The 22,125-nt window shown below is 43.7% G+C and overlaps 1 protein-coding gene across 4 annotated transcripts; it reads left to right on the forward strand.

The window, feature by feature from the left end:
• Positions 1-1,951: 1,951 nt before the first annotated feature.
• On the forward strand, positions 1,952-21,771 carry LOC311057529 (zinc finger Y-chromosomal protein 1). Of its 4 annotated transcripts, none has more exons than XM_084074499.1 (9): positions 1,952-2,262; positions 3,758-3,801; positions 5,034-5,130; positions 6,454-6,774; positions 13,806-13,955; positions 15,221-15,349; positions 15,948-16,082; positions 17,398-17,535; positions 18,694-21,771. In XM_084074499.1, exons 2-9 carry the CDS (start codon positions 3,775-3,777, stop codon positions 20,022-20,024), a joined length of 2,328 nt encoding a protein of 775 aa, XP_083930625.1. In that variant the 5' UTR covers positions 1,952-2,262; positions 3,758-3,774; the 3' UTR covers positions 20,025-21,771. The 4 variants fall into 4 exon arrangements, with proteins under 4 accessions (XP_083930625.1, XP_083930627.1, XP_083930628.1 ...); XM_084074501.1 differs by having other exon boundaries at positions 3,758-3,796; XM_084074502.1 differs by lacking the exon at positions 15,948-16,082.
• Positions 21,772-22,125: the final 354 nt, after the last annotated feature.

Genomic DNA, 22,125 nt, shown 5'->3' on the forward strand with positions numbered 1-22,125 from the left:
CCACAGTGTCTATAGGGTGCCCCGAGGACAGAACCAGCTTTCTTGATAAGCCTGTTCAGCCTCCTGCGGTTACCTTCCTTATTACTTAGTAGAACATGTTCAGCAGAGTCCTACACGCAACAAAGGACCTGAGCCTCCTCAGGAAGTAAAGCAGGCTCTGGCCCTTCTTGTACAGCCAGGACATCTGTGTTCCCAGTCCTGTCCAGTTTATTATCCAAGTGTACCCCAGGCCCAGATACTTGTACGAAGCTCTGGACCACCTCCACGTCCTCTCAGGTATTAGGTAGGGATCTCTAATAGTCGATCAATAAGTTGACTTTGGTCTCAGTCAGTTGAACAAGACTTAACTGTTAGTTGATTGGTGTTTTTTCATGCTTTTTTCCATGCACATCTCTTCATGTAAGTTAAGTAACCCTTTAATTCTGCCGGTTCAGTTCTCAATCTCACCAACCTGAAGAGGCTGATGTGGCAAACACAATTTTACAGATTTGTTGATTAAATCAAAAATTTGTCAATCAATCAATCCCTATGACCATTAGTCAACTAAGATTGTCTTTAGTTGAGGACAGCCCAACAGTTAAAATGATAAACTCTAATCTGAAGGCATGGTTATATTATGTAGACTTTTGGGGTGTTCTGGAATGCAAACAAGGACAATCCCATGACCATATCTTCGTAATTGAAAATGCTGCAATATAGGCCTACACTGACTGAATTAACGCACACAAGGAAGGACATTCTTTGACCTACAGTAAGTACCATGGTTTCACAATTGCAAATGTTGCAACTGCAACATTAGGCTCTATGCAGTTTAGCATGTAGCTGTAGTAGACTTGTATATAATCCAACATTTAATCAAGATTCAATAATATTACCATTTCAATGAGACATGGATTGGACACAATTGGTGTGAGCTCGAGAAACAAAACAATACAACACAAATACAAAACAGTATATAAAACCAACAAACACCTACGCATAAGTGTGTGTGTGTGTGTGTGTGTGTGTGTGTGTGTGTGTGTGTGTGTGTGTGTGTGTGTGTGTGTGTGTGTGTGTGTGTGTGTGTGTGTGTGTGTGCATGCATGCGTGTCTGTGTGCGTGTGTGGGGGGTTATGGCAAATGTGCCATAACCCCCACCAAATATTAGGCTCTATGCAGCTCTGTTATTTTATTCATTTGTAACTCAGTGCATATGTAATATGACATTGCCTATAGGCCTACATGCCATTATGTAAGGTTATATGTGCACTCTGAGTTATACTACTTACATAGTAAGAGAGATTCATCCCTGCATAATAAGAAATGTGTGTTTGTCTTTGTGGTTATGGCAAATGTTGCAATAGCTATATCCAGTTCTGTTATTTATCCATTTGTAAGTCAGAGAGTGTACAAATGTACGGTTATGTGCTCCCTGATTTATATATAACACATAAGAGAAATGCCTACATCAAATTATACATAATAAGATAACACTCTTGTTGTTTTTGTGTGCAGCATAAGTGTTAGGCTCTATGAAATCAAGTTAATGTATCCATTTGTGTCTCAGAGACTACAAATATGTGGTTGCATTTGTATACTCAAAGTACAGTAGTGTGATGTGTATATTGTAATGTTCTACTTTTGCTTTGGCAATGTAAAGTACGTTTTCTCATCCCAATAAAGCCCCTTTGAATGTAATTGAATTGAACTTTGTAAGTACATACATAGTAATACCAAACTTATATCAAATGTTTTAAAACAACAACAACCACCACCCTGGCCTCCAGTAGTCCCTGCATAAATAATAAGAAAGGAGTGTGTGTTTTTTGTGGTTATCATCATGGCCTGTGTCTGGTGGTAGTCCACCACCACCGTCCACCACCACCATTTATTTTGGATTTCGCAGGAGAATCCTTCCGCATTTTCCTAACACTACTGCGGGCCAGTGACGTTTGCGCGGTGCTGACGGCGGCCTCGGAGCAGCGGAGCGGGGGGCTGCAGTGCATGCATGCAGCGGGAGAAACGTTGTGCTCTGGCTGCCGCCCTGCCTGCCCTGCCTTGCCGTTGCCTTGCCTAGTTGCCTGGAGGACACTCACACTACACTAGGTCTCTGCTCGGCCCCTCCTTCTCCTTCCCCGCCCAAATACACACGCAGCTCCCGGTCGAATCCCAGCCCGAGTCTGGGGGGAAGCACACGGCCCTGGCGCCCCGGTGGGAAGGAACGACTCCAAGAAGAGGATAAGAAAGAGGCCCCCCCCTGTCCCCGCAGCGTTATAAAATCTGGTAATGCGGTCGTTGTTTTTTTTGCATGTTTTCACGCATTTATAGAACCTTTTTTTGGCGCTATGTCTTTGTATCGCGCGTTGTTGCATGCGAATAAAACGTTGTGTTGTGTTGTGTGTCGGAGGCCGTGGAGGGAAACAGGGCCTTTTCTCTTTTAGGCCACAGACAGGCCTGTACACACAGAGGGCCGTGGTGCTAGCCACACAGCTAGCGACTCTTTTACTAAACGGTCATAATGCGTGTTTTAAACGTCATTGTATTGGGCTGCAAGCGGTGGGTTTGTGAAGCAATTTCACGTTACTGCAGAAAGACTGTGTCCACGTTAATTAAACCTCGCCATTTGTGATAATAATTAACGTTTGTTCGAGCTATCGGGCTAACAAAATGGCGCAGGGCTGGTGGGTTAATGAAAACCAATAGTGGGGAAGGCGTTCCTCCTCCAGTGAGCCATGATACAGACATGTAGCAGCTCTGTGTGTGTGTGTGCTGTGTATGAGTGTGTGTGTGTGTGTGTGTGTGTGTGGGGAGGGGAACTGCAGCCTCTAGCTTGTAGCCTATCTGTAATAGCTACATTGTAACTGTAACGGCCACAGTGTAACGTATTTCCAGGTTGGGTCGTAGGTGCAATTAATTTTCACAGTATGTGCGTTTTGAGCATAATAATGAGTTTGGTCTCTTCAGTGTGTCCCCCAGACCCCAGACCACTAAATGGCAGGGGCGGTTAGTTTAACCACTTGAACACTCGCGTGCGTTTTCTAACATTGGGGCGAAACATAGCAGATCTAAAAGATCACTGAGCTTGCATAATTAGCTATTTCGGAGAAGAGATATTGGTGTAGAGGGAAAAAAAACAGTAGACCCCTGGGCTGGGGGGGTCGCCTGCTCCCCATCAGTAATAAGCAGTGGTTGAGGCAAACCGGTTAACCTCTTAAACAATGACCACAATGTCTATATCCGTTGTTAGATCGCACAGACTTGTTTATGTATGGTAATAAATCAGGTGTTGTTTAGTTGTGTACATCAGATTTGTGTGAGCAGCATCTTTCAAAACGCATTCTCCCTGACAGTCTCACAGTGGCATTTTCCCACCTGGAGGTGGGGGATGGTATATGCAGTGGAAATTAAATGGCATCCCCCTGCTTGCATGCATATCTATCTAGTGTTTACGTCTCGTCACTATGTTACCGTCTGCATTACATGTTTGCATTGCACTCCTGAGATTTGATGCAATGTAGAGGCAACTGAACTGAGGCACCGTTTGACTTGTTCCCTTAAAAATCTGCACTTAATGGTTAAAATGTAGATGCATCGTTTAATAGCACTGGTTATTTATTTAATTTGCTCTTACATGACTACCACCACTTTGTCTCTCGTCTGCAGCAGATGGCCAAGACCCAGTTATAGCTTTAGCAGTGTGTGGTTCATTCATTATGTGATTGACATGATGGGACGTGGTGTACGCGAAATAACACACACCTCATGTTTCTGTTCCTAGTGCTTGAGGAGAAGCCCATGAACACACTTCTGGCTGTTGGTGAGGTGGATATATACCTTTACCTTTCTGAATGGAAACTACATAGGCATGGCATGCATAGATTCAAGCATATTTCATTGTTTCATTACTTCCAATAATACATGGATTAGAGTCAGGACTCAGGATAGTCTTGCAGTAGCCAGACGATTAGATGGATATCTAACATCTGTCAGGATAACTTCACCCACCAAATGCATGCACGTTGTGCATTGTCCTTGGTGTGACATAGGTACAAAGACATATTATATCATATCATACAAAGACAGTTTGTGCTGTTTGAAAACACTTTGCACGCCTGATATACACAACCAAAAGCGATGATTCTGGCTTCATTGTAAGACTGGACCCGTAGACAGTAAAATGTCATTCTCAATTATACTCATTTGTTGTAAGTAGCTAGTCGCTACATGTGTTCATGCTGCTTTGCATTCGGTTTGGTTGCAGCTTGTGTCGACACTGTCGAGGTATATGATTACCCAGCATCCTTTGTACCACCAGGAAGTTGAACCGGATAACATAACATGCATGTAATGAATGATCACGTGCACAACGTCTTGCAGTTGTTGTAGTGATGGCGATTGGCGAGTAAAAAAGTGCACCAGTGGTTGTGCTGCCTGCCTGCCGTTGTTTGTAAATACTGCATGATTGCGGGAAAAACAGTAATAATACATGATTGTTGTTATATAGTTTATTACATATATGCATTTTAAAGATGTTTTTAATATGGAGAAGGCGCTTGTGGCGGTGTTGCATGGAGATCTATTGTTTTTAAAGGGATATTTCACTTTCAAACATGTTTGAGGTCATTTTAACATCTACTCAGGCTTTCGTGAGCACCCCAGACAGTTTTTAAGTTGCTTGATTCAGTATTTAGACATTTGATATTCATTTTATCAGACACGCCCCCTTCCTATACAAACCCATTGTAACTTAAAACTCCATTTTAACCATGTTAGATTCAATTGAAAACAAATGGAGTTTGTAGTTACAATGGGTTTGTATAGGAAGGGGGCGTGTCTGATTAAATGAATATCAAATATTTAAATACTGAATCAAGCGACTTAAAAACTGTCTGGAGTGACCACAAAAGCCCAAGTAGACGTTAAAAATGACCCCGAATATGTTTGAAATTGGAATATCCCTTTAAGTACGCTTGACATTTGTTGCACTGTGGTTGAGAATGATGGCAGGGCAGGCTAAGACCTGTCACCTGACCCCTTCATTGTTCTCCTTTCAGCTCTCCATTGACAAATGCAGTGTGAGGACAATGGATGAGGATGACACCAGGCTTGCAATCCATTCTCAAGAGCCTAAAATAATATTACACGGATCTGGTAAATAATCATCATAATTAATACATCACTGAGTGTTCAGTACAGCTCTGTGTGGTGTGTTGTGTTTGAATTCTCAGACCAGTCTAGTTTTGGGAAGAGTTTCAATATTTTCTTTTTTTAATTTTTTCTTTTACTCGTGGAGATACTATGTATCTACATCTGAGCCTACAAAACAAACTCCCAAGTATTCTATTTCTTTTCATTCAATCTAAGTTTTTTTTAAATAGATTTTTAACATACAGGCCCTTCAGCAGTGTACAACAGTGGTTCTCAAACTTTTTCATGTCAAGGACCCCCAAAATGAAGTTTTTTTTGGCTGCTGACCCCCTGTCTCAAAACAATATTTTTGTGCCAGGATTTTTCAAAAATAGCAGATACACAAGCTCATAGCACGGCACCGAGCACTGCCGTTATATGTTTGAATAGCCAAAGTATAAAGTGGTAAAAATTTTACCATATTAACCATATGTTAATTTGTTTCGCTGGGAACCCCCTGGTACCCCCCCTCTCCAATGACCCCTGGGGGTCCCCAGACCCCACTTTCAGAACCAATGGTGTACAAAACAGGATTCTTTTAACAGCTGCAGCATCCTCAAAACAAAAGCCCTGATAAAAAAAAACATGGCACAGAAGACAAAACACAACAGGAGCACAGAAAACAACATGCAGTCACAATCCATCCCCATACTTATCATAACTCTTGTCTGTCAGGTACTCTCAAATGCAGCAGTTTCTGTCATAAGTATTGTTTCTAGTTAATCCAGTAAAACAACATGGGTGACTTGCGTCTCTCTCTCTCTCTCTCTCTCTCTCTCTCTCTCTCTCTCTCTCTCTCTCTCTCTCTCTCTCTCTCTCTCTCTCTCTCTTATATTTATATATATATATATATATATATATATATATATATTCCCCCCCAACATCCAAACCAGGTTTCTAGGTATAGCTCGATCACGTCCTGCCTAATTATTAAACAAAGAGAAGTTGGTTTGGCTTCAAGATAGTTTAAAACGTGTCTTTTCTGCTTTGAAATAAGGTTTCCGTACTAGGTATTATTTAACCACTTATGCCCTGTTTTATACTTTTCAAAAAGTTTTGAAAATAGCTAGTCTTCAAAGCTCACAATGTGTGGAGATGTGACGCATTATGAGCTTGTAGATTGGCCATTTGTGAAATTGGCCATCTGTCACAATTTCCGCCTACAATGACATTCCCAAAATAGGCACGCCAGGTCAAACGTTGTTAAGCATTATCCAGAGCATCATAATAAAAAAAGCAGCCTTAGCAGTTATGTGGGTGTTCTAAGTGTGTAATTCTCTCTTCCAGATGAGGGTGGCGCTGGTGGACAGGAGTTTGTCGTGGAGCTACAAGAGACTGTGTTGGTTTCGGAGGGCGAGGGCGAAGGCATGGCGGTCCACAGGTTCGCCCCGGACGAGCTGGTGATCCAGGACGCGGTGGAGGACGTGGTGTCCGAGTACGTGCACTGCGAGGAGGACGAGGACGTAGCCGTGGAGACCTGCGTGATGACGCTGGAGGGCGAGGAAGAGGGCGTGGCCATGGGAGACATACCGGAGGAGGACGGGCTGGACCAGGAGGCGCAGGACGAGGACCAGGACGACAGCTGTGGCGACTATCTGATGATATCATGTGAGTGTGACTGACTGACTAGCCTCGATCTCCAGGCTTTTATTGTTTAGTTTTGCTAAAAAATAAAAGCCTGGACCAGCGCATCGGTGTACCCCTTATAGGAAGTGTTTCATTTCCCCAACCAACCAGAGTGCAGTGGGCGTCGCTCGTAATGTTGTGTTGACGGGGCGGGGGCTGACGGACAGATCGATGAACCAATGGGATCAGGCGCATTCTCTCCGCGCTGATTTTAAACCCGCCCCTCTATACATGAAAGCAGAAAGGCTAGTGCAGCCTACTAGAGATGTCCCGATACCATTTTTTCCTTCCCGATCCGATTCCGATACCACAACTTGTGTGTGGGCCGATACCGATACTGATACCGATACCAGCGTGCTTAAAATAATTATAATAAAATATGATTATTATAATTTTAACAGCTGTATACTAGTACTAACGACTAACCTTACATGATGTGATTGCTGTCATCAGGTTAAACCCTTTGTAAAACATTAAATAATAAGAACATACAGAGAATGAATGCCACAGAACCTGTTATTTTTATTATCCAACTTTTGAAAGGCATTTAAAATGTAAACATTAAGTTTTAAAGCTGTTTGTTTTGTTGTAACAGTTACAACAAACAGTAGTGCAATGGCATTTGTAACATTCAAACTTTAAGTGAGCATCTACTCAGTAAACAAAAGAAATCTGTATCTGTTTGCTTCAAACAAGTTGGCTGCACATACTGTAGAACTTAGTACAGGTCAGAATGCAGTTACTTAGGTCAACAAATAACAATAAAGAGGTAACTGTAAGTTCACTTTGAACAAGTAGGCTACAGACAATTGAATTAGCTGTACAGGAATAAGTGCAACTAAAAGTAGTTTCTTTTTTTTAGAAACACTAACATTCAAAATAAATAAAAATCACAAAAATTACAGGGTAAAAAGAAATAGCAGCATCTATGCTTGTTCACTGTAAAAAACAAAAACTTCACTTCAAGTAGGCTTACACATTGTGTGTATAAAGCAGTACTGCTCACAATTCCAAGAGCAATGGCAAGTTCTTCTTCAAGAAGATGATCATTTCTGCTCTCTCTCCATCTAGCCTGTTTCTCTTAGCGTCGATAATGTTTGAGGCTGCACTGAACAGCCTCTCACTATCCACACTGGTACATGGAGCACAGAGAAATTTAGCAGCAGTGGCAGCCAGGGTGGGAAACTGTAGTTTGTTTTCTTTCCAGTATTGGAATGGGCTGTCTGATCGTGGGATGGTTTGCTGTGACAAATATGTATGTATTTGAACCTGGGAGCTTGTGCTGCTACTTGCCCCACCTACCTCCCCATGCTCCTGGAGGATTTCGTCAAATGCACTCAGCAAGCTGCTCTTTCTGCCACTGCTGCTTGCCTCAGCCTGTGCTTCCATACGTGGGGCCTTCTGTGCTGGCTCTGCTACCCCAGTTGTCCTCAAAGACTCAGACTGCTCCATCTTCTCCACCTCTTTGGTCAGTGCATCCTTTGCATGCTTGATGCTGTCTTCACTTGTGAAGTATCTGAAATGACAATAAGAGATACTAAGTGTCTAAACAAACAATAACCTCCTTCTAAGTGTAATGATTCATTTTGTTGTAATTGTTTTTATTCTGTCCAGGAGGGGGCACTCATTTGCTTTGGAAAATAGCTGATCTACAAGCTCACAACAACAAGCATTGTGAGCTTGTAGATCAGCTATTTTCAACAGATTACAAATGTTGACACATTTTTATCTTATGGGGGTTGCTGGCACAACATCTATTCAATGGCCAAATACATATCAATGTGGGGGTCCTTGACATGAAAATGTTTGAGAACCACTGGTGTGGGGCATTATTATGAGTGTAATTAGATTTAAAATGCTTTGTTGCAATGGAGTTTGATTTCAGAATTCAGAACTTTATATACATAGCTAGTATCTCTTGATGGTGACAAATAACTTAATGCAATATGATGCTGTTTAGCCATTACTCATGTGTTAAATAAATATTAATATTAATAATAATTACATACATATTTAGACTATTACATTATTGTTAGACAATTGACATACCGGTCTTTGTAACGTGCATCCAAGAGAGTGGCAACTGCATACAAGGGCTCCTTTTCCACGTGTCCAAATCTTTTGACGACAGCCTCAAGGAGGGTGGTCTTCATCGTCTTTATACCACTGTCCTCCGGGGTGTCTCGGGCAAGCACCCGTTTTAGCGCGGTAAGGGAGGGGATAACGTCAGCTGCAGTTGAGGTGGAGAAGCTAATCCGTTTGGTCAGTTCTTCAAATGGTGCCAGAACGATCGCGGTTTTCTCCAGCAATGCCCATTGGTTGGCTGTGAGGGTCACTGGCAGTTCGTAGTCAGCTCCATAAATGGATCTCTTCTGCTCCAACATACTCTCGATCATATAGAACGTACTGTTCCACCTCGTTGCCACGTCTTGGACTAGACGCTTAATGTCCATTTGGAGCTCTTTCTGGACCCCCGCGAAACGTGATGTAGCCAGTGGCGAGTGTTTGAAATGCCCAATAATTTTTCGAGCATTCGCCAGCGCATCTTTAACGCTCCTCTGTGACAGCAGTCCTTCATTCACCACGAGTTGGGTCGAATGGGCAAAACATCCCAAACTCGCCACTTTCATTTCCTCCATTGCTTTCTTCATATTGCTTGCGTTATCTCGCAAAACAACGTGAACTTTAGCCTTGATGATGTTCCATTTCACAAGCATCTCTTCCATTTTTTGGGCAATAGTGATGCCACTATGTGACCCGGGGAATTCACTTGCGTGCAGCACAACACTTTTAAGTGTGTATGTGGAGCTGTCCACCCAGTGTGCTGTCAAACTAATCATAGAAATTGGGCTGACGCCTGAGCTCCAAATGTCGGTGGTAAAGCTTATAGCCTGTACATTATTTAGTTGATCTGCAACGTATTCCCTAACAGTATTAAACAGCTTTGGGAGGGAAGTTTCTGTTAGATAATGACGACTTGGTAAATTGTACCTTGGCTCCAAATGTTCGATTAAACGGCGAAATCCAATGTTTTCAACAACCTGGAGGGGCTGGTCATCTAGAACAATGAATTCTATCAGTTTCTCGGTTATCTTTGTTGCTTTTGGGCTGTCTTTGGCAAGTTTCTCCCGTCGTTCAAATGAGGCCTCCAAACTTTGCTGCTGCTCTGGTCCTGGATCCTTTTTTTTCTTCGTGTTCTCGAGGTAAACATCGTGCTCTTTTGCGTGATTTTTCTGCAAGTGCTTAATCAGGTTGCTGGTGTTAAATTTGGCGACATTTTTGCCACCCCTCGGAACATCTTTCTTGCAGACGGTGCACTTAGCTGTTGTGCTGGTGGGGTTTTCTACTGTAAAATATTGCCAAATGGCCGACATTTTCAACTTTTAACGACACTCTCCAGTCTCCACTAGCAGCACCGGCGAGACCGCATGCTGCGTTGCATTTGTTTACTTTTGGTGGCGCAGCAAAGGCATCACGTGAACAAAAAAAAGGGGGATTGCTTTGCTGGCGCAGCATAGGCATCACGTGAACAAAAAAAAGGGGGAATCGGATCGGTGCATAGACTGGCGTTCTCGCCGATTCCGATATGACCAAATAAGGACATATCGGCCACATTGCCGATCTAGGTATCGGTATCGGGACATCTCTACAGCCTACTTACTGACTGACTGTCCCTCAGGAGGACTGTGTGATGATATACTGTTATTCGTGTGTGTGACTGAAACTAAAGAGTTTCAGTTCTTTCAGTTCCTTATTTCCGTGAATACGCTGCTTGCCATGCCTTAGTTCAGTGGTCTTCAACGTTTTTTTCAGGCCAAGGACCAACAATTGTGTTGCAGATTAAGCCTTTTCATAGATTTCATAGATAGCTTCATTGACTATCGTCAGTGTTGTGTAAATTCATGTTTTTTGTTCATTATTTAATCACTTAAACCCCCCCCTACACCAAACCTCTTTGTCAAAAATAGCAGATCTACAAGCTCACAACGCCTCGCAGCGCGAGGCGTTGTGAGCTTGTAGATCTGCTATTTTCGGCTACTGTTCCCCTCAGAACAGGGATGCTAGGGTTCAAGTGGTTCATGTCAAAAAAGACATCCTATCACACAAAGATTTGGCGGACCCCCTATAGTAGCTCTGAGAACCTTCTAGGGGCCCTGGACCCCCTGTTGAAGACCCCTGCCTTAGTTGTTGTCAAAGTATAATATAATAATAATGCTGTACATACAATTTATATAGCGCTTTTCTAGGTTAGTCGCGTTACAGAAAAAGAATAAAAACAACGTTTATTAGGAAGAAAAACTAGGTAATAATGGGTTAAAAACGAACTAACTAACTAACTAACCAAAAAAAAGGGGATCATGATTAGGTAGGGAATGCGAGTCTGAAAAGGTGGGTTTTGAGTGTGGTTTTATATGTGGCGAGGGGGGGTGGGGGCTGCTTTGATGTGAGCTGGGAGTGAGTTCCATAGAGACGGGGGGGGGGGGTGGGGTGCGGCAACCGAGAACAAGGCCCTGTCACCCCAGGTTGGTTCCTTTGTCTTTCTCTTTGTCCCTCAGGTCGGGCGATGCCAACCTCCTGGACATCCTGTCCAGGAGGCTGGCATCACCCGACCTGAGGGGAGGCGTGGCGCTGGGAGGAGTTCAGAGAGATGGCGGGGAGCCTGGTTGGTTGTTGAGGGCCTTGTTGTAGGTAGTGATCAGTATCTTGGAAATCTAGATGTAGGTACAGTGTGACTACAAAGGTATAGCCACAAGGAAATACATACATAAAAGTCAAGATAAACGTGTGTCATCATGACAGAGGCTCTCTGTGTGTGTGTGTGTGTGTGTGTGTGTGTGTGTGTGTGTGTGGGGATGGCTGATTTATCCTGTATGCTTCGTTTGCATTGCACACCAGGTGTGTAGTCATACCTACACCTGAGCCCAATTATTTATTTATAAAGATATTTTTTGGGGCTTTTCTGCCTTTAACCACATAAACCCCAGCATCGGTATTGTGGGGAAAGCTTTCGCTGAAAATAGCTGATCGTTTCCCCACAATAACAGAATACAGAAAAGACACTAGTATTGAGCCCTGAGGGACTCCGGTAACCCATATGGGGTTTAAGTGGTTAATTGATAGTGTACAGTGGAGATGGACAGGAAACAGGGAGAGAGAGAGATGGGGTGAGAGACATGCAGCAAAGATCGTCGGAGAATGGGACTCGAACCTGCGATGCGCTGTCAGGCTACATTAGAGCCTAAGTGCTCGCCTGAGCTCCGATTTATTTCGACTTGGGCCAGGTCACCGTGTCTGACTGCTTACATCAGCCATCCATCACACACCCTGCAGACTATAGGGCTTACCCTGAACGTCAGAAGGTCCGAAATGTTTGTTTTGTTATATTGACGTTTGGATTTCAATAAAAAAAGCAGTGGTTAACTAAGTGTGGAAGGTTTCAGTTGTTATAATGTCTTTATGTCTGCATAGACAAACTGGAATCATTAGCTGAACCCTCAACTTGTCAGTTAAACGCATGTCGGTGAACTTTATCTTCATGGAGCAAAAAACGGATCCTATTATGATCTAAAACAGGGTTCCGCAAGTAAGGCAACCAGAACATGGTAGAACATAATCAGTTGCTAATTTTAAGATAGTTTTGGGGCTTTGCTGCCTTTTTAAATATAGCAGATAGTGGAGATTGACAGGAAACAGGGATAGAGAGACGGGGAGTGACACGCATCAACGGTCGTCGGGATGGGGATTTGAACCTGCGACACGCTGTCAGGCTGTATTACAGCCTATATGTGGTATGCGCCTGGACCGCTAGGCCAGCGGGCGCCCCATCAAGGGCTAATTTAAGAACTGCATTTTGTGACTGACCGCCTGACTTTTAGCTAATAATGTATGATAGTGCTGCTATTTGAAGTGGGTGCACTAAACAAAATGTTGTTGTATTCTGTGACAATACAGTGACAATAAACATCTATTATCTTATAATATGTTGTTATAAAGTTAGTACATCAAGGTTTGTGTGGTATAACTGCGTGTTACAGCTCCTTGCGTACATAATCATTTTGAATCCTTGAAATGTTCCACTCAATCATTTATGTCATTTAGTTCATTAAAAGGTGAAAAAGAACGTTTTATCTAGAGACAGACAGTCATACTCCCTCTTTCCCAGCTAGACAACAAGAGCTCTTTCATAGAACAGGAGCTCTTTCATTGTTCAAGGTCTTTTCACACAGAGAGAAACAGGGTATTGTTAAGACATGTGAAAGATAGATTCTTTTTTTTTTTTTTACACAAGAGAAGATTTTCATCCAAAACAAAAGTCTAAAGAGGAAAGTTGACTGTGAAAGGTAGCTCTCCACCGCACTGACATCTGCGGCGGTGTGACGGTGTCGAAAGCCCTTTCGACCGTCGGATAGCAGCGGCTTCTTGTTGAAAAAGACCTCAAGCCATAGGCTATATTTAGCACCATAGTAGCCGTCTGTCGGTGTCGGCTCTCGGGTGCATTCAGCAACTTTTTTTTCTCCCACCTTCCAAACGACTGATCTTGACTGCCAGTCTGCAGTAATCTGTAGTATGTTTTGGGGAGAGCTACCTTTTAGAATTGAAAAAGAACTACGCGTTCATCCTACCCGGTTTCATTGATGCATGTGTGAGTAATGAAATCAAAACTGCTTGTAGGGTAGGTAGGTACCCTCACAAAAACATGCAGTAATCCTGGTCGCTATACCGCCTCCACCTTGATAGCCGGGGCGCCTGATGGAGGGGAAAGGAACTGGTTAGGATAACAAGTTCCTTCCACGCGCTAGTAGTTGGCTTGTTGGCTCTCATGCATTGAAGGAGGCATGAGCTCGGCTCTGGGCTCCCTAGGCTGGCAGGGGGAGTGTAGCACCCACGATCACTTAGACAATTGGTCCAATTATTAGTAAAACTGCTTGTGACAAAGTATTAGATATTATTTGATGCTTTATTAAATATATTCTGTTTGTTTATATGCTCTCCTCCCCCTTAAACCACACCAGTGGACGAGGCGGGTAAAATGGTGTCAGACGATGGGACGGAGGTGACCGTGGAGGGGACAGTGGAGGACCAGGAGGTGGAGAAGGACGAGGACGGCCAGGAGGTGATAAAGGTGTACATCTTCAAGGCTGACTCGGGCGAGGACGACATGGGTGAGTCACACAATGTTCCAACACTCCATTGCATATGTGTCCAGTGTTGCCATATTTTGAGAGAAATAGATAACCAGGTCTACAAAAACAAGCCCAAAAGAAGCAACTAGGTCACATGAGCACACACACACACAAGGCTATTTGAAAATAGTTGATCTACAAGTTCACAACGCATCACGATGCAACACCTTCTGAGCTTGTAGATCAGCTATTTTCCCAAAAAATCGTTGGGAAAAAAAGTTTAAATATTTGGAATATTTTTAAAAGCATTTTAACTACACAAATCTTGTATGGGGGTCCCTGGCACAAATATTTTAGGTGGGAGGGGGGTGGGGTGGGTCCTTGATATGAACCTTTTTGAGAACGACTGATTGAAACAGTTTTAGACGCAAGCCCAAATAAGCAACTACACTTAGGAAACAAGCCCAAAAAAACTGCAACTACCGACATTTACAAGGGACTTTACAGAAAAACAACCCCGAAGTCGCTTATGATGTGTCCTTTTGTAATACGTCACTGTCGGGTGGAAAGTCCGTATGTCCAAAGCGGTTGCTATTCAGGAACTGGAGGAAAAAGAACCTCCAATGTATCCAATGTAGTTATTATGTAGTCAGTAGCTATTTTTGAATACTTTTCATTGGTTAAATATTTATTAAACCCACCAACCCACTTTCACCATTTTTTTGTCTTCTCGAAAATAGCTAAACTAGCAGATCTACAAGCTCACAACGCATCTCATCGCAATGCGTTGTGAGCTTGTAGATCGTCTATTTGTGATACTTTTGTGTGACACTTGCATGATGAAGTACTGCATTAATTTACGAAAAAACATCAAGTCGAAACATGGAGAAAATAGGTTTCTGCCCGACGTCAACGAATAACACTGTGTGTGATTGTTCTGGCACTGCACTACTTGAGCCGCTCATTTTTTTTTTATGTGGATGGTTTTTATTATTTTATATTTCTCTGTGACGCCTCCTCCCCGCTTCCGTCTCGTCTTTACATCAGAGCAAATGTGTCCTAATATAAATCAAAATAATCAAAGCATTTATAGCTTGCTACTAAATAAAATGTAAAGATATTTTATATTTTCATGAACGGAAATGACGGAACAGATGACAGCTTCCGTTCTCGGCTTTCAGGATGTGCACTTCCTGACTATATAGCATTCGGAGATTGTGAAATAGTTGTCTGGCTACGTGAGACTACTGTACATTGGAATTGAACATTAATGTAATTTCTTTTCTTCTTTTTTCATCTTGCAGGAGAGTCGGTTGACATCAGTGACGGCGACACAGAGAGCGTGGCGCTGACAGAATCTTCGGGTCAAACACTGAGGGAGAAGATGGTCTACATGTCTGTAGGAGATTCTCATCCCAACCAAGGAAACCATGGTGTGTGTTAACTCACATCCAAAGAGCAGGCTGTACTGTATGCATGGCACAGTGACGACAGCACTTAAAACACCAGGGGTTGATTTGATTCATATAACCTATAGTCGGCAGATTTTGTGCAGTTTTAGGGTCTGACACGTTCGAAGGAAAGTGAAAGTGAAAATTCATACAAGCGTATCTCTCGGCAGCAGCACACAACGGAATGTTTCTAGGCATCATCACAACTGTTCTAACAAGGACACAGGGATGTTGTTATAGTGTTTTAGGCGGTCGGGGTGTCAAAAATGTTTCCTAGAACGGTAAAAAGAGGACGGTGCGTTTTCATTGACACGTGATGCATTGAATGCAGTCCACATGGCTATTGCATACAGATGTGGACCGTCAACACACATACAAGTATCTGTTAAAAACATGCAACACTCGAAGTGGCAAAACATTTTTGAATTGCCTGTCATTGGTGCAACCGCACAGAATGACGTCACGGTAATGCGAATGCATTGTGGTAGAACATGAATCAATCTTACGGATTGCAGCTTTAAAGAATTTGCAGATTTTGCATCTCCTTTTTTGTGTGTGTGCCTGTTGTGCTCGGCTGCAGGTGGGTCCAAGGTGACTGATGAGGTTTATATGGAGGTGGTGGTAGGAGGTGAGGAGCCAGTAACTCATGACCGCTCTTACGATAGCGTTTCTCTAAGCAAGGACTTCATGCCGGTGGCCTGGGCAGCAGCTTATGGTCAGTAAACGCATCCTGTTCATTAGATTATTTTTTTTACCCCGCCAACTGTCAGGAGATCAAATAAAAAAAAAATAGACCTCTGAAATCGGAAGAAAAAATATGTTCACACTGTCCTCCCTTTTAAAAAAGAAAATAGCCCCCGCCTTTTTACATGAAAACATTTGAAATGACCAAAAGGCTGGCCGCCTTTTTAAAAGGCCCTGGTCAGTGCTTTTTTTTTTGAGCCGAGCGGAGCTGTTTCAAAAGTTACGAATAGTTTAGACTTTTTGAGAAATGCATGTATGACGGGCCGCTTTTTTTATCAGCTGACCAGTCGCGATAAATTGTGTCTCGAGATTGCTGGCTCAACACTCCGCACCAGGTCTTCAAATTGACCCTTGCTTAGCCTTAAAGTAAGCTTTAAAACGAGTTTCGTATAGACAAAGCTCCTGGACGAGGTTGTAATACCCCCCCTTGACTACCACCAGCACTCTCCCGCTCTGCCTCAGCCTGTCTCTCTAAATTGTGTGAGCAATGTGAGGCCCCGTGTCCACCAAGATGTTTTTTTCCTGAGCGCAGCGCATGTTTTTAAATGTTTATAACGGGAGCGCCGCGTCTTTGGAAACGCCAGCAGCTTGGCAGTGGGGATTTACATTGCGCTCGCGCGTGCACGTATAACGCTTTTCCCTGCCTGCCGAAAGCTAAAATATTTTCAATTTGGGCACCAGGAAGCGCTTTTAGGCGAGGGCCGTGGTGCTTTCAGCCGAGTGTATATATATATCTGCTATTTTTGAATAGCCCAAAGTGTAAAATAATGCTTTTTAGCTCAAATCTAAAAATGACACAGTTCCAGGTCTTAAAGGGTTAAGTTAAAAAGCTGTTATTTATCCATGTCTTAGTTTCTAGGCAAAGAAAATAAAGTGGACACGGGATCTTATGGAAACATCAGCATTTTTAGCAGAAAGTGCGTTAGGTAGCACTTTTCCTTCATAACAGGTGGACAGTGTGAACAACACACCCTTTCGACAACATATATTACAGCTGAGGTTTATTCAGATTAAATAGCATACTTATGGTCTCCCTCCTTCCTTGTCCATCCACTAATATCCATAAGTATTTTAAAAAGTAACTGGTGAAATATGGGGTAATGTTGCAATCCAAGCTACATGTATTTCCAAACAGATTTGTCATGTTTTCAGCGCTGTCTGAATGTCATGCAATCACCCGTGATGCATGTTAATACAATCTGTGAAGACGGGTTGAGTTGCTCTAATTTAGAATAAGAAATGCAGGTATCTGTATTTTGTCGTTGACATTGTTCTCGCTCTCGCAGAGGACAGTGAGAGCTGCGAAAACAGGAACGGCGCGGCCAGCGCTCTGCTGCACATCGACGAGTCGGACGGGGTCGACGAGCTAAACAGACAACGAAGCAAGAACAGGCGGCGGTCGGAACCGCGGCAGGTCCAAACAGGTGAGTGTCAGCAGGCACCTCAGTGCCGGGCATAAAGCTAGATTTATACTTGGGTCAACAAGGTTTTTAAGTTCCTTCCTTTTGTGTAACATCGGAGTAAGAGAGTCAGTCGGTGATCATAAAAAGGATCACAATGTTCAGTTAAGTTAACCCATTGAGACCTGAAGCCGATTCTACATGTCTCCTAAATCTCAACAGTATTCTGAAAAACATATGTTTCTATATCAGTGGTGCTCAAACTTTTTCATGTCAAAAATAGCAGATCTACAAGCTCGTAGCGCGGCACTCGGTGCCGCGCTATGAGCTTGTATATCTGCTATTTTTGAATAGCCCAAAGTGTAAAATAATGCTTTTTAGCTCAAATCTAAAAATGACACAGTTCCAGGTCTTAAGCCGTTATTTATCCATGGCTTAGTTTCTAGGCAAAGAAAAGAAAGGGAAACGCAGGTGACACCTGCATTTCACCGACTGACTTTCTTACTCTGATGTTACACAAAAGGAAGGAAGTTAAAAAACCTTGTTGACCTAATTGAACCCTCTCCAAAGAGCACCAATTGTACAGCTGCATAGTTTTAGTGCATGCGTGGGCAACTGGCGGGCCGGGGGCCACATGCGCCCCCCACCTTCACTTAATGTGGCCCACAGGTTAATATAGGAATACTGATATATTATTGATTTCAGCTGTTACAATTCCAAACATGACCCGCTTTAATTACTTCAGTCTATATTAGTAGCTTAATGACTAGTATTACAATTATATTGTCTTTTTTTATATCCAATGTACTTGTATTTAAGTTCATAAAGTTAACATAAGTATAACTAAATGCATTTGAAAGTAAATAAAAATGTTACTTTCAGGATTCCAATTCAAGAAAAAAAAAAAAAAATCAGGATTCCAATGCAAAAATAGCAGATCTACAAGCTCAAAACGCGTCGCACTGCGACGCGTTTTGAGCTTTTAGATCGGCTATTTTTGCTACATTTGTGTGACATAGAATGGCCCGACAGTATATGCAATGTGGCCCTCTGGAGTGTGGAAATATAGTGTCTCTCCATCATCAAAGTTGCACACCCCTGTTTTAGTGCATCGTGTTTACAGCCACCGTTTCATCTCCCTCTCTTTTTCCTTTTTTTGCTTTCCTTTCCCCTCTCTACCAGCCATCATCATCGGCCCGTACGGCCAGCCCCTGACCGTGTACCCCTGCATGCTCTGCGGCAAGAAGTTCAAGTCGAGAGGCTTCCTCAAGCGGCACACCAAGAACCACCACCAGGACGTGCTGACCAGGAAAAAGTACCAGTGTACGGACTGTGACTTCACCACCAACAAGAAGGCCAGCCTCCACAACCACATGGAGGTGCACACGCTCAGCAGCAAGGCGCCCTTCGAGTGCGAGATGTGCGGCAAGGAGTTCCACCAGCAGGCGGCGCTGTTCTCCCACCGGCTGCAGCATCACCACCGCGAGCCCAAGAACCAGTCGGCCTCGTCGCCGCCGCCGGCCAACAAGATGCACAAGTGCAAATTCTGTGACTATGAGACGGCCGAGCAAGGGCTGCTCAACCGCCACCTGCTGGCCGTGCACAGCAAGAGCTTCCCGCACATCTGCGTGGAGTGCGGCAAGGGCTTCCGCCACCCGTCCGAGCTGAAGAAGCACATGCGCACGCACACGGGCGAGAAGCCCTACTCCTGCCTGTACTGCGACTACAAGTCGGCCGACTCCTCCAACCTCAAGACCCACATCAAGACCAAGCACAGCAAGGAGATGCCGTACAAGTGCGAGCGCTGCTTCCAGACCTTCGCCGAGGAGGAGGAGCTGCTGCAGCACAGCCTGACGCACGAGGAGAACAAGACCCACCACTGTGCCCACTGCGACCACAAGAGCTCCAACTCCAGCGACCTGAAGCGCCACATCATCTCCGTGCACACCAAGGACTACCCCCACAAGTGCGCCGTGTGCGGCAAGGGCTTCCACCGGCCGTCGGAACTGAAGAAGCACTCGCTGTCGCACCGCACCAAGAAGCTGCACCAGTGCCGACACTGCAACTTCAAAATCGCGGACCCCTTTGTGCTCAGCCGCCACATCCTGTCCGTGCACACCAAGGAGCAGCAGGCCTCGTCGGAAAAGAGCGAGGCCAAGAGGACGGTAGAGGCGCATGCGCCGGTCGCGCCGCCCACCCCCAAGCAGAAGCAGCCGGCCCCGGCTAGCGGGGCCGGCAGCTCCACTCCGCCGGCCCGGGTGAGCGCGGCGAGCCTGGCCAGCAGCGTGACGGTGGTTATAGGGAAGGGGCAGAAGGAGAGGAGGATCTACCAGTGTCAGTACTGCGATTACAGCACCGGGGACGCGTCGGGCTTCAAGCGGCACGTAATTTCCATCCACACGAAAGACTATCCGCACCGCTGCGAGATCTGCTCGAAAGGCTTCCGCCGGCCGTCGGAGAAGAACCAGCATATCATACGCCACCACAAGGACGTGGACGTGGTGCAGGAGTGACTCTGACCGGGGCCAAAAAATACTGTGCCACCGCCCATCATGAACACTGCAGACGCCCATCAGTTAACAGTTAACCTCCTCATTGCTTTTAAATTCACATTTTAAAAACAACAACAAAAACCAGTGCCGTACGCACGACCATGCATATGACACTTAGGGAGTCTGTTCTAATTCTTTTCGCTCTTTTTAACAAACCCTCTGCACCAACCCTTCACTCGGATATGTATAAACATGTACATAACGTCCGTCAGAGTAGGCAACAGAAGCCCTTCATTTTGAGTCGCACTTTTAACTGCATGTCCCCCGCTGGTAACACAGTGTGCATGGCAGATCGTGCAGATGTCTCCGATCTCTTTGTAGATACACCATTTTCCACTTTGTTTTTAGGCAGTCAATTCCACATCACAGCGCTCCTAATTATTGGTTTATATCCTCGCAATGGAAAAGAATAATAATTGCATACAGTAATTATCTTGAAATTGATTTCAGGTCCTCTCACTCCACAACACAGGCAGCAGTATGGTTGTGAGGAATTTGCTTCCAGTAGCACTTGCCAACTTCACTGTTTGAAGAACACGTGGAATGCATTAATCATGTTATGTTATGATGTATGGTGTGAGAGATGATAGAAATCTTATCTACAGTGCTTCCCTGGTTCTGTGACAAAACATTCACCATTTGCTTTGTTGACCAAAAATGTTCAAAAACGCTGTGTACAGCACCTGGAGAGAAACAATCAACTCATACTTGGCTATAGTTAAGGAAATAAGAGAAAAAAAACAATGAACTACTGGCTCTGTCCTGATAATACCATGAAGGATTACATATTAATCTATCTACAAAGCTAGTGAAGCCTGATTTCTACTTCGTCGCATGAGGGTGTCACACACAGGAAATGGCAGATTTCAGCAAGATTTCTACAAGCTCACAAAGCTGCTAGTAGCTAGTTATGGTGCGTGACACCGCCCTACGACGGAACATAAATTAAGCATTATACTCTTTTTAGCTTATGAACGACTAATAACACAAAGAATTTACATTGCAGACTAGTGAATACCTGCAACCCACGGGAGTACGTCATGCTTCATGTGCACCAATATCCATGAAGTCACAGTTAACTTTTGTCAAATCAAAACGTAGGTTGGTGGCCCAGTCTGTCCCATCTGTTCTACCATAATATGGACGTCGCAGTCGTAGTCATTGACCTCAGTTGTTCCGGTAGGCAATAATCTGGATTATGACAAACGGTATGAATCGTGTTCCTCAACGTGTTAGCCATTATAACATTCTGCGTAACCTTTGACCACTGAAGATGTTTTTAGCTAAACCCAAATGTCCGACTTTCTCCATAGACTGCATCTGAGTACCGACTCACTGGACTCTTTTATTCCCGCTCTCACACAGACCTCCTTTTGCCAGCGAAAAGGCAGATCAAGTCTCATTAAATGCAACTTCAGAGGGCTGGTGTTGGTGGTAAAATTTGTACTACGGCTTTTTACATTTATTTCACCTGTGATTTATTTGTTTTGTTTTGTCTTTATATTTATTTTACCATTTACAACTTGTTGTATAGTTAAGTGTAACTAGCCTTCTATGGGACGTAAATTATTGTTTTGTACACAAATCTGTAAAAAGTGTGTAGATGTAAACACTTGATGATAAACGCGGAAGAAATCAGAATTGTGTTGTTATGGATGTACTTCAATGTATTTGTTAAGAAAAAGGTAATAAAAACAAAAGTATTTTACCTGCATGTGAAACCACTCGTTATTGGATGTGTTCATGTCATTGATAGGCATCCAATCCATACCCATACTGCATGTCATTTAAAAACATAATCATGAACACCCTGCCTCAACCAGAGAGTAACAACTTGTCACATATAGTATGAATACTGGTCATGGATCGAATGACATTGCATAACATCTTCCCTCTTTGGTAATAAAGATTATATGATCCATGACTTTGATAAGACCCCTGGTCCCCATAATGGGCCTGCATTCATTTTCTAAGTCAGTGGTCTTCAACAGGGGGTCCTCAGAGTTACTACAGGGGGTCCCCAAAATCTTTGTGTGATATGATAAAAACATTTTACATTAAC

This window comes from Gymnoscopelus microlampas, assembly GCF_963454915.1.
Source record: "Gymnoscopelus microlampas genome assembly, chromosome: 12".
NCBI lineage: Eukaryota > Metazoa > Chordata > Actinopteri > Myctophiformes > Myctophidae > Gymnoscopelus > Gymnoscopelus microlampas.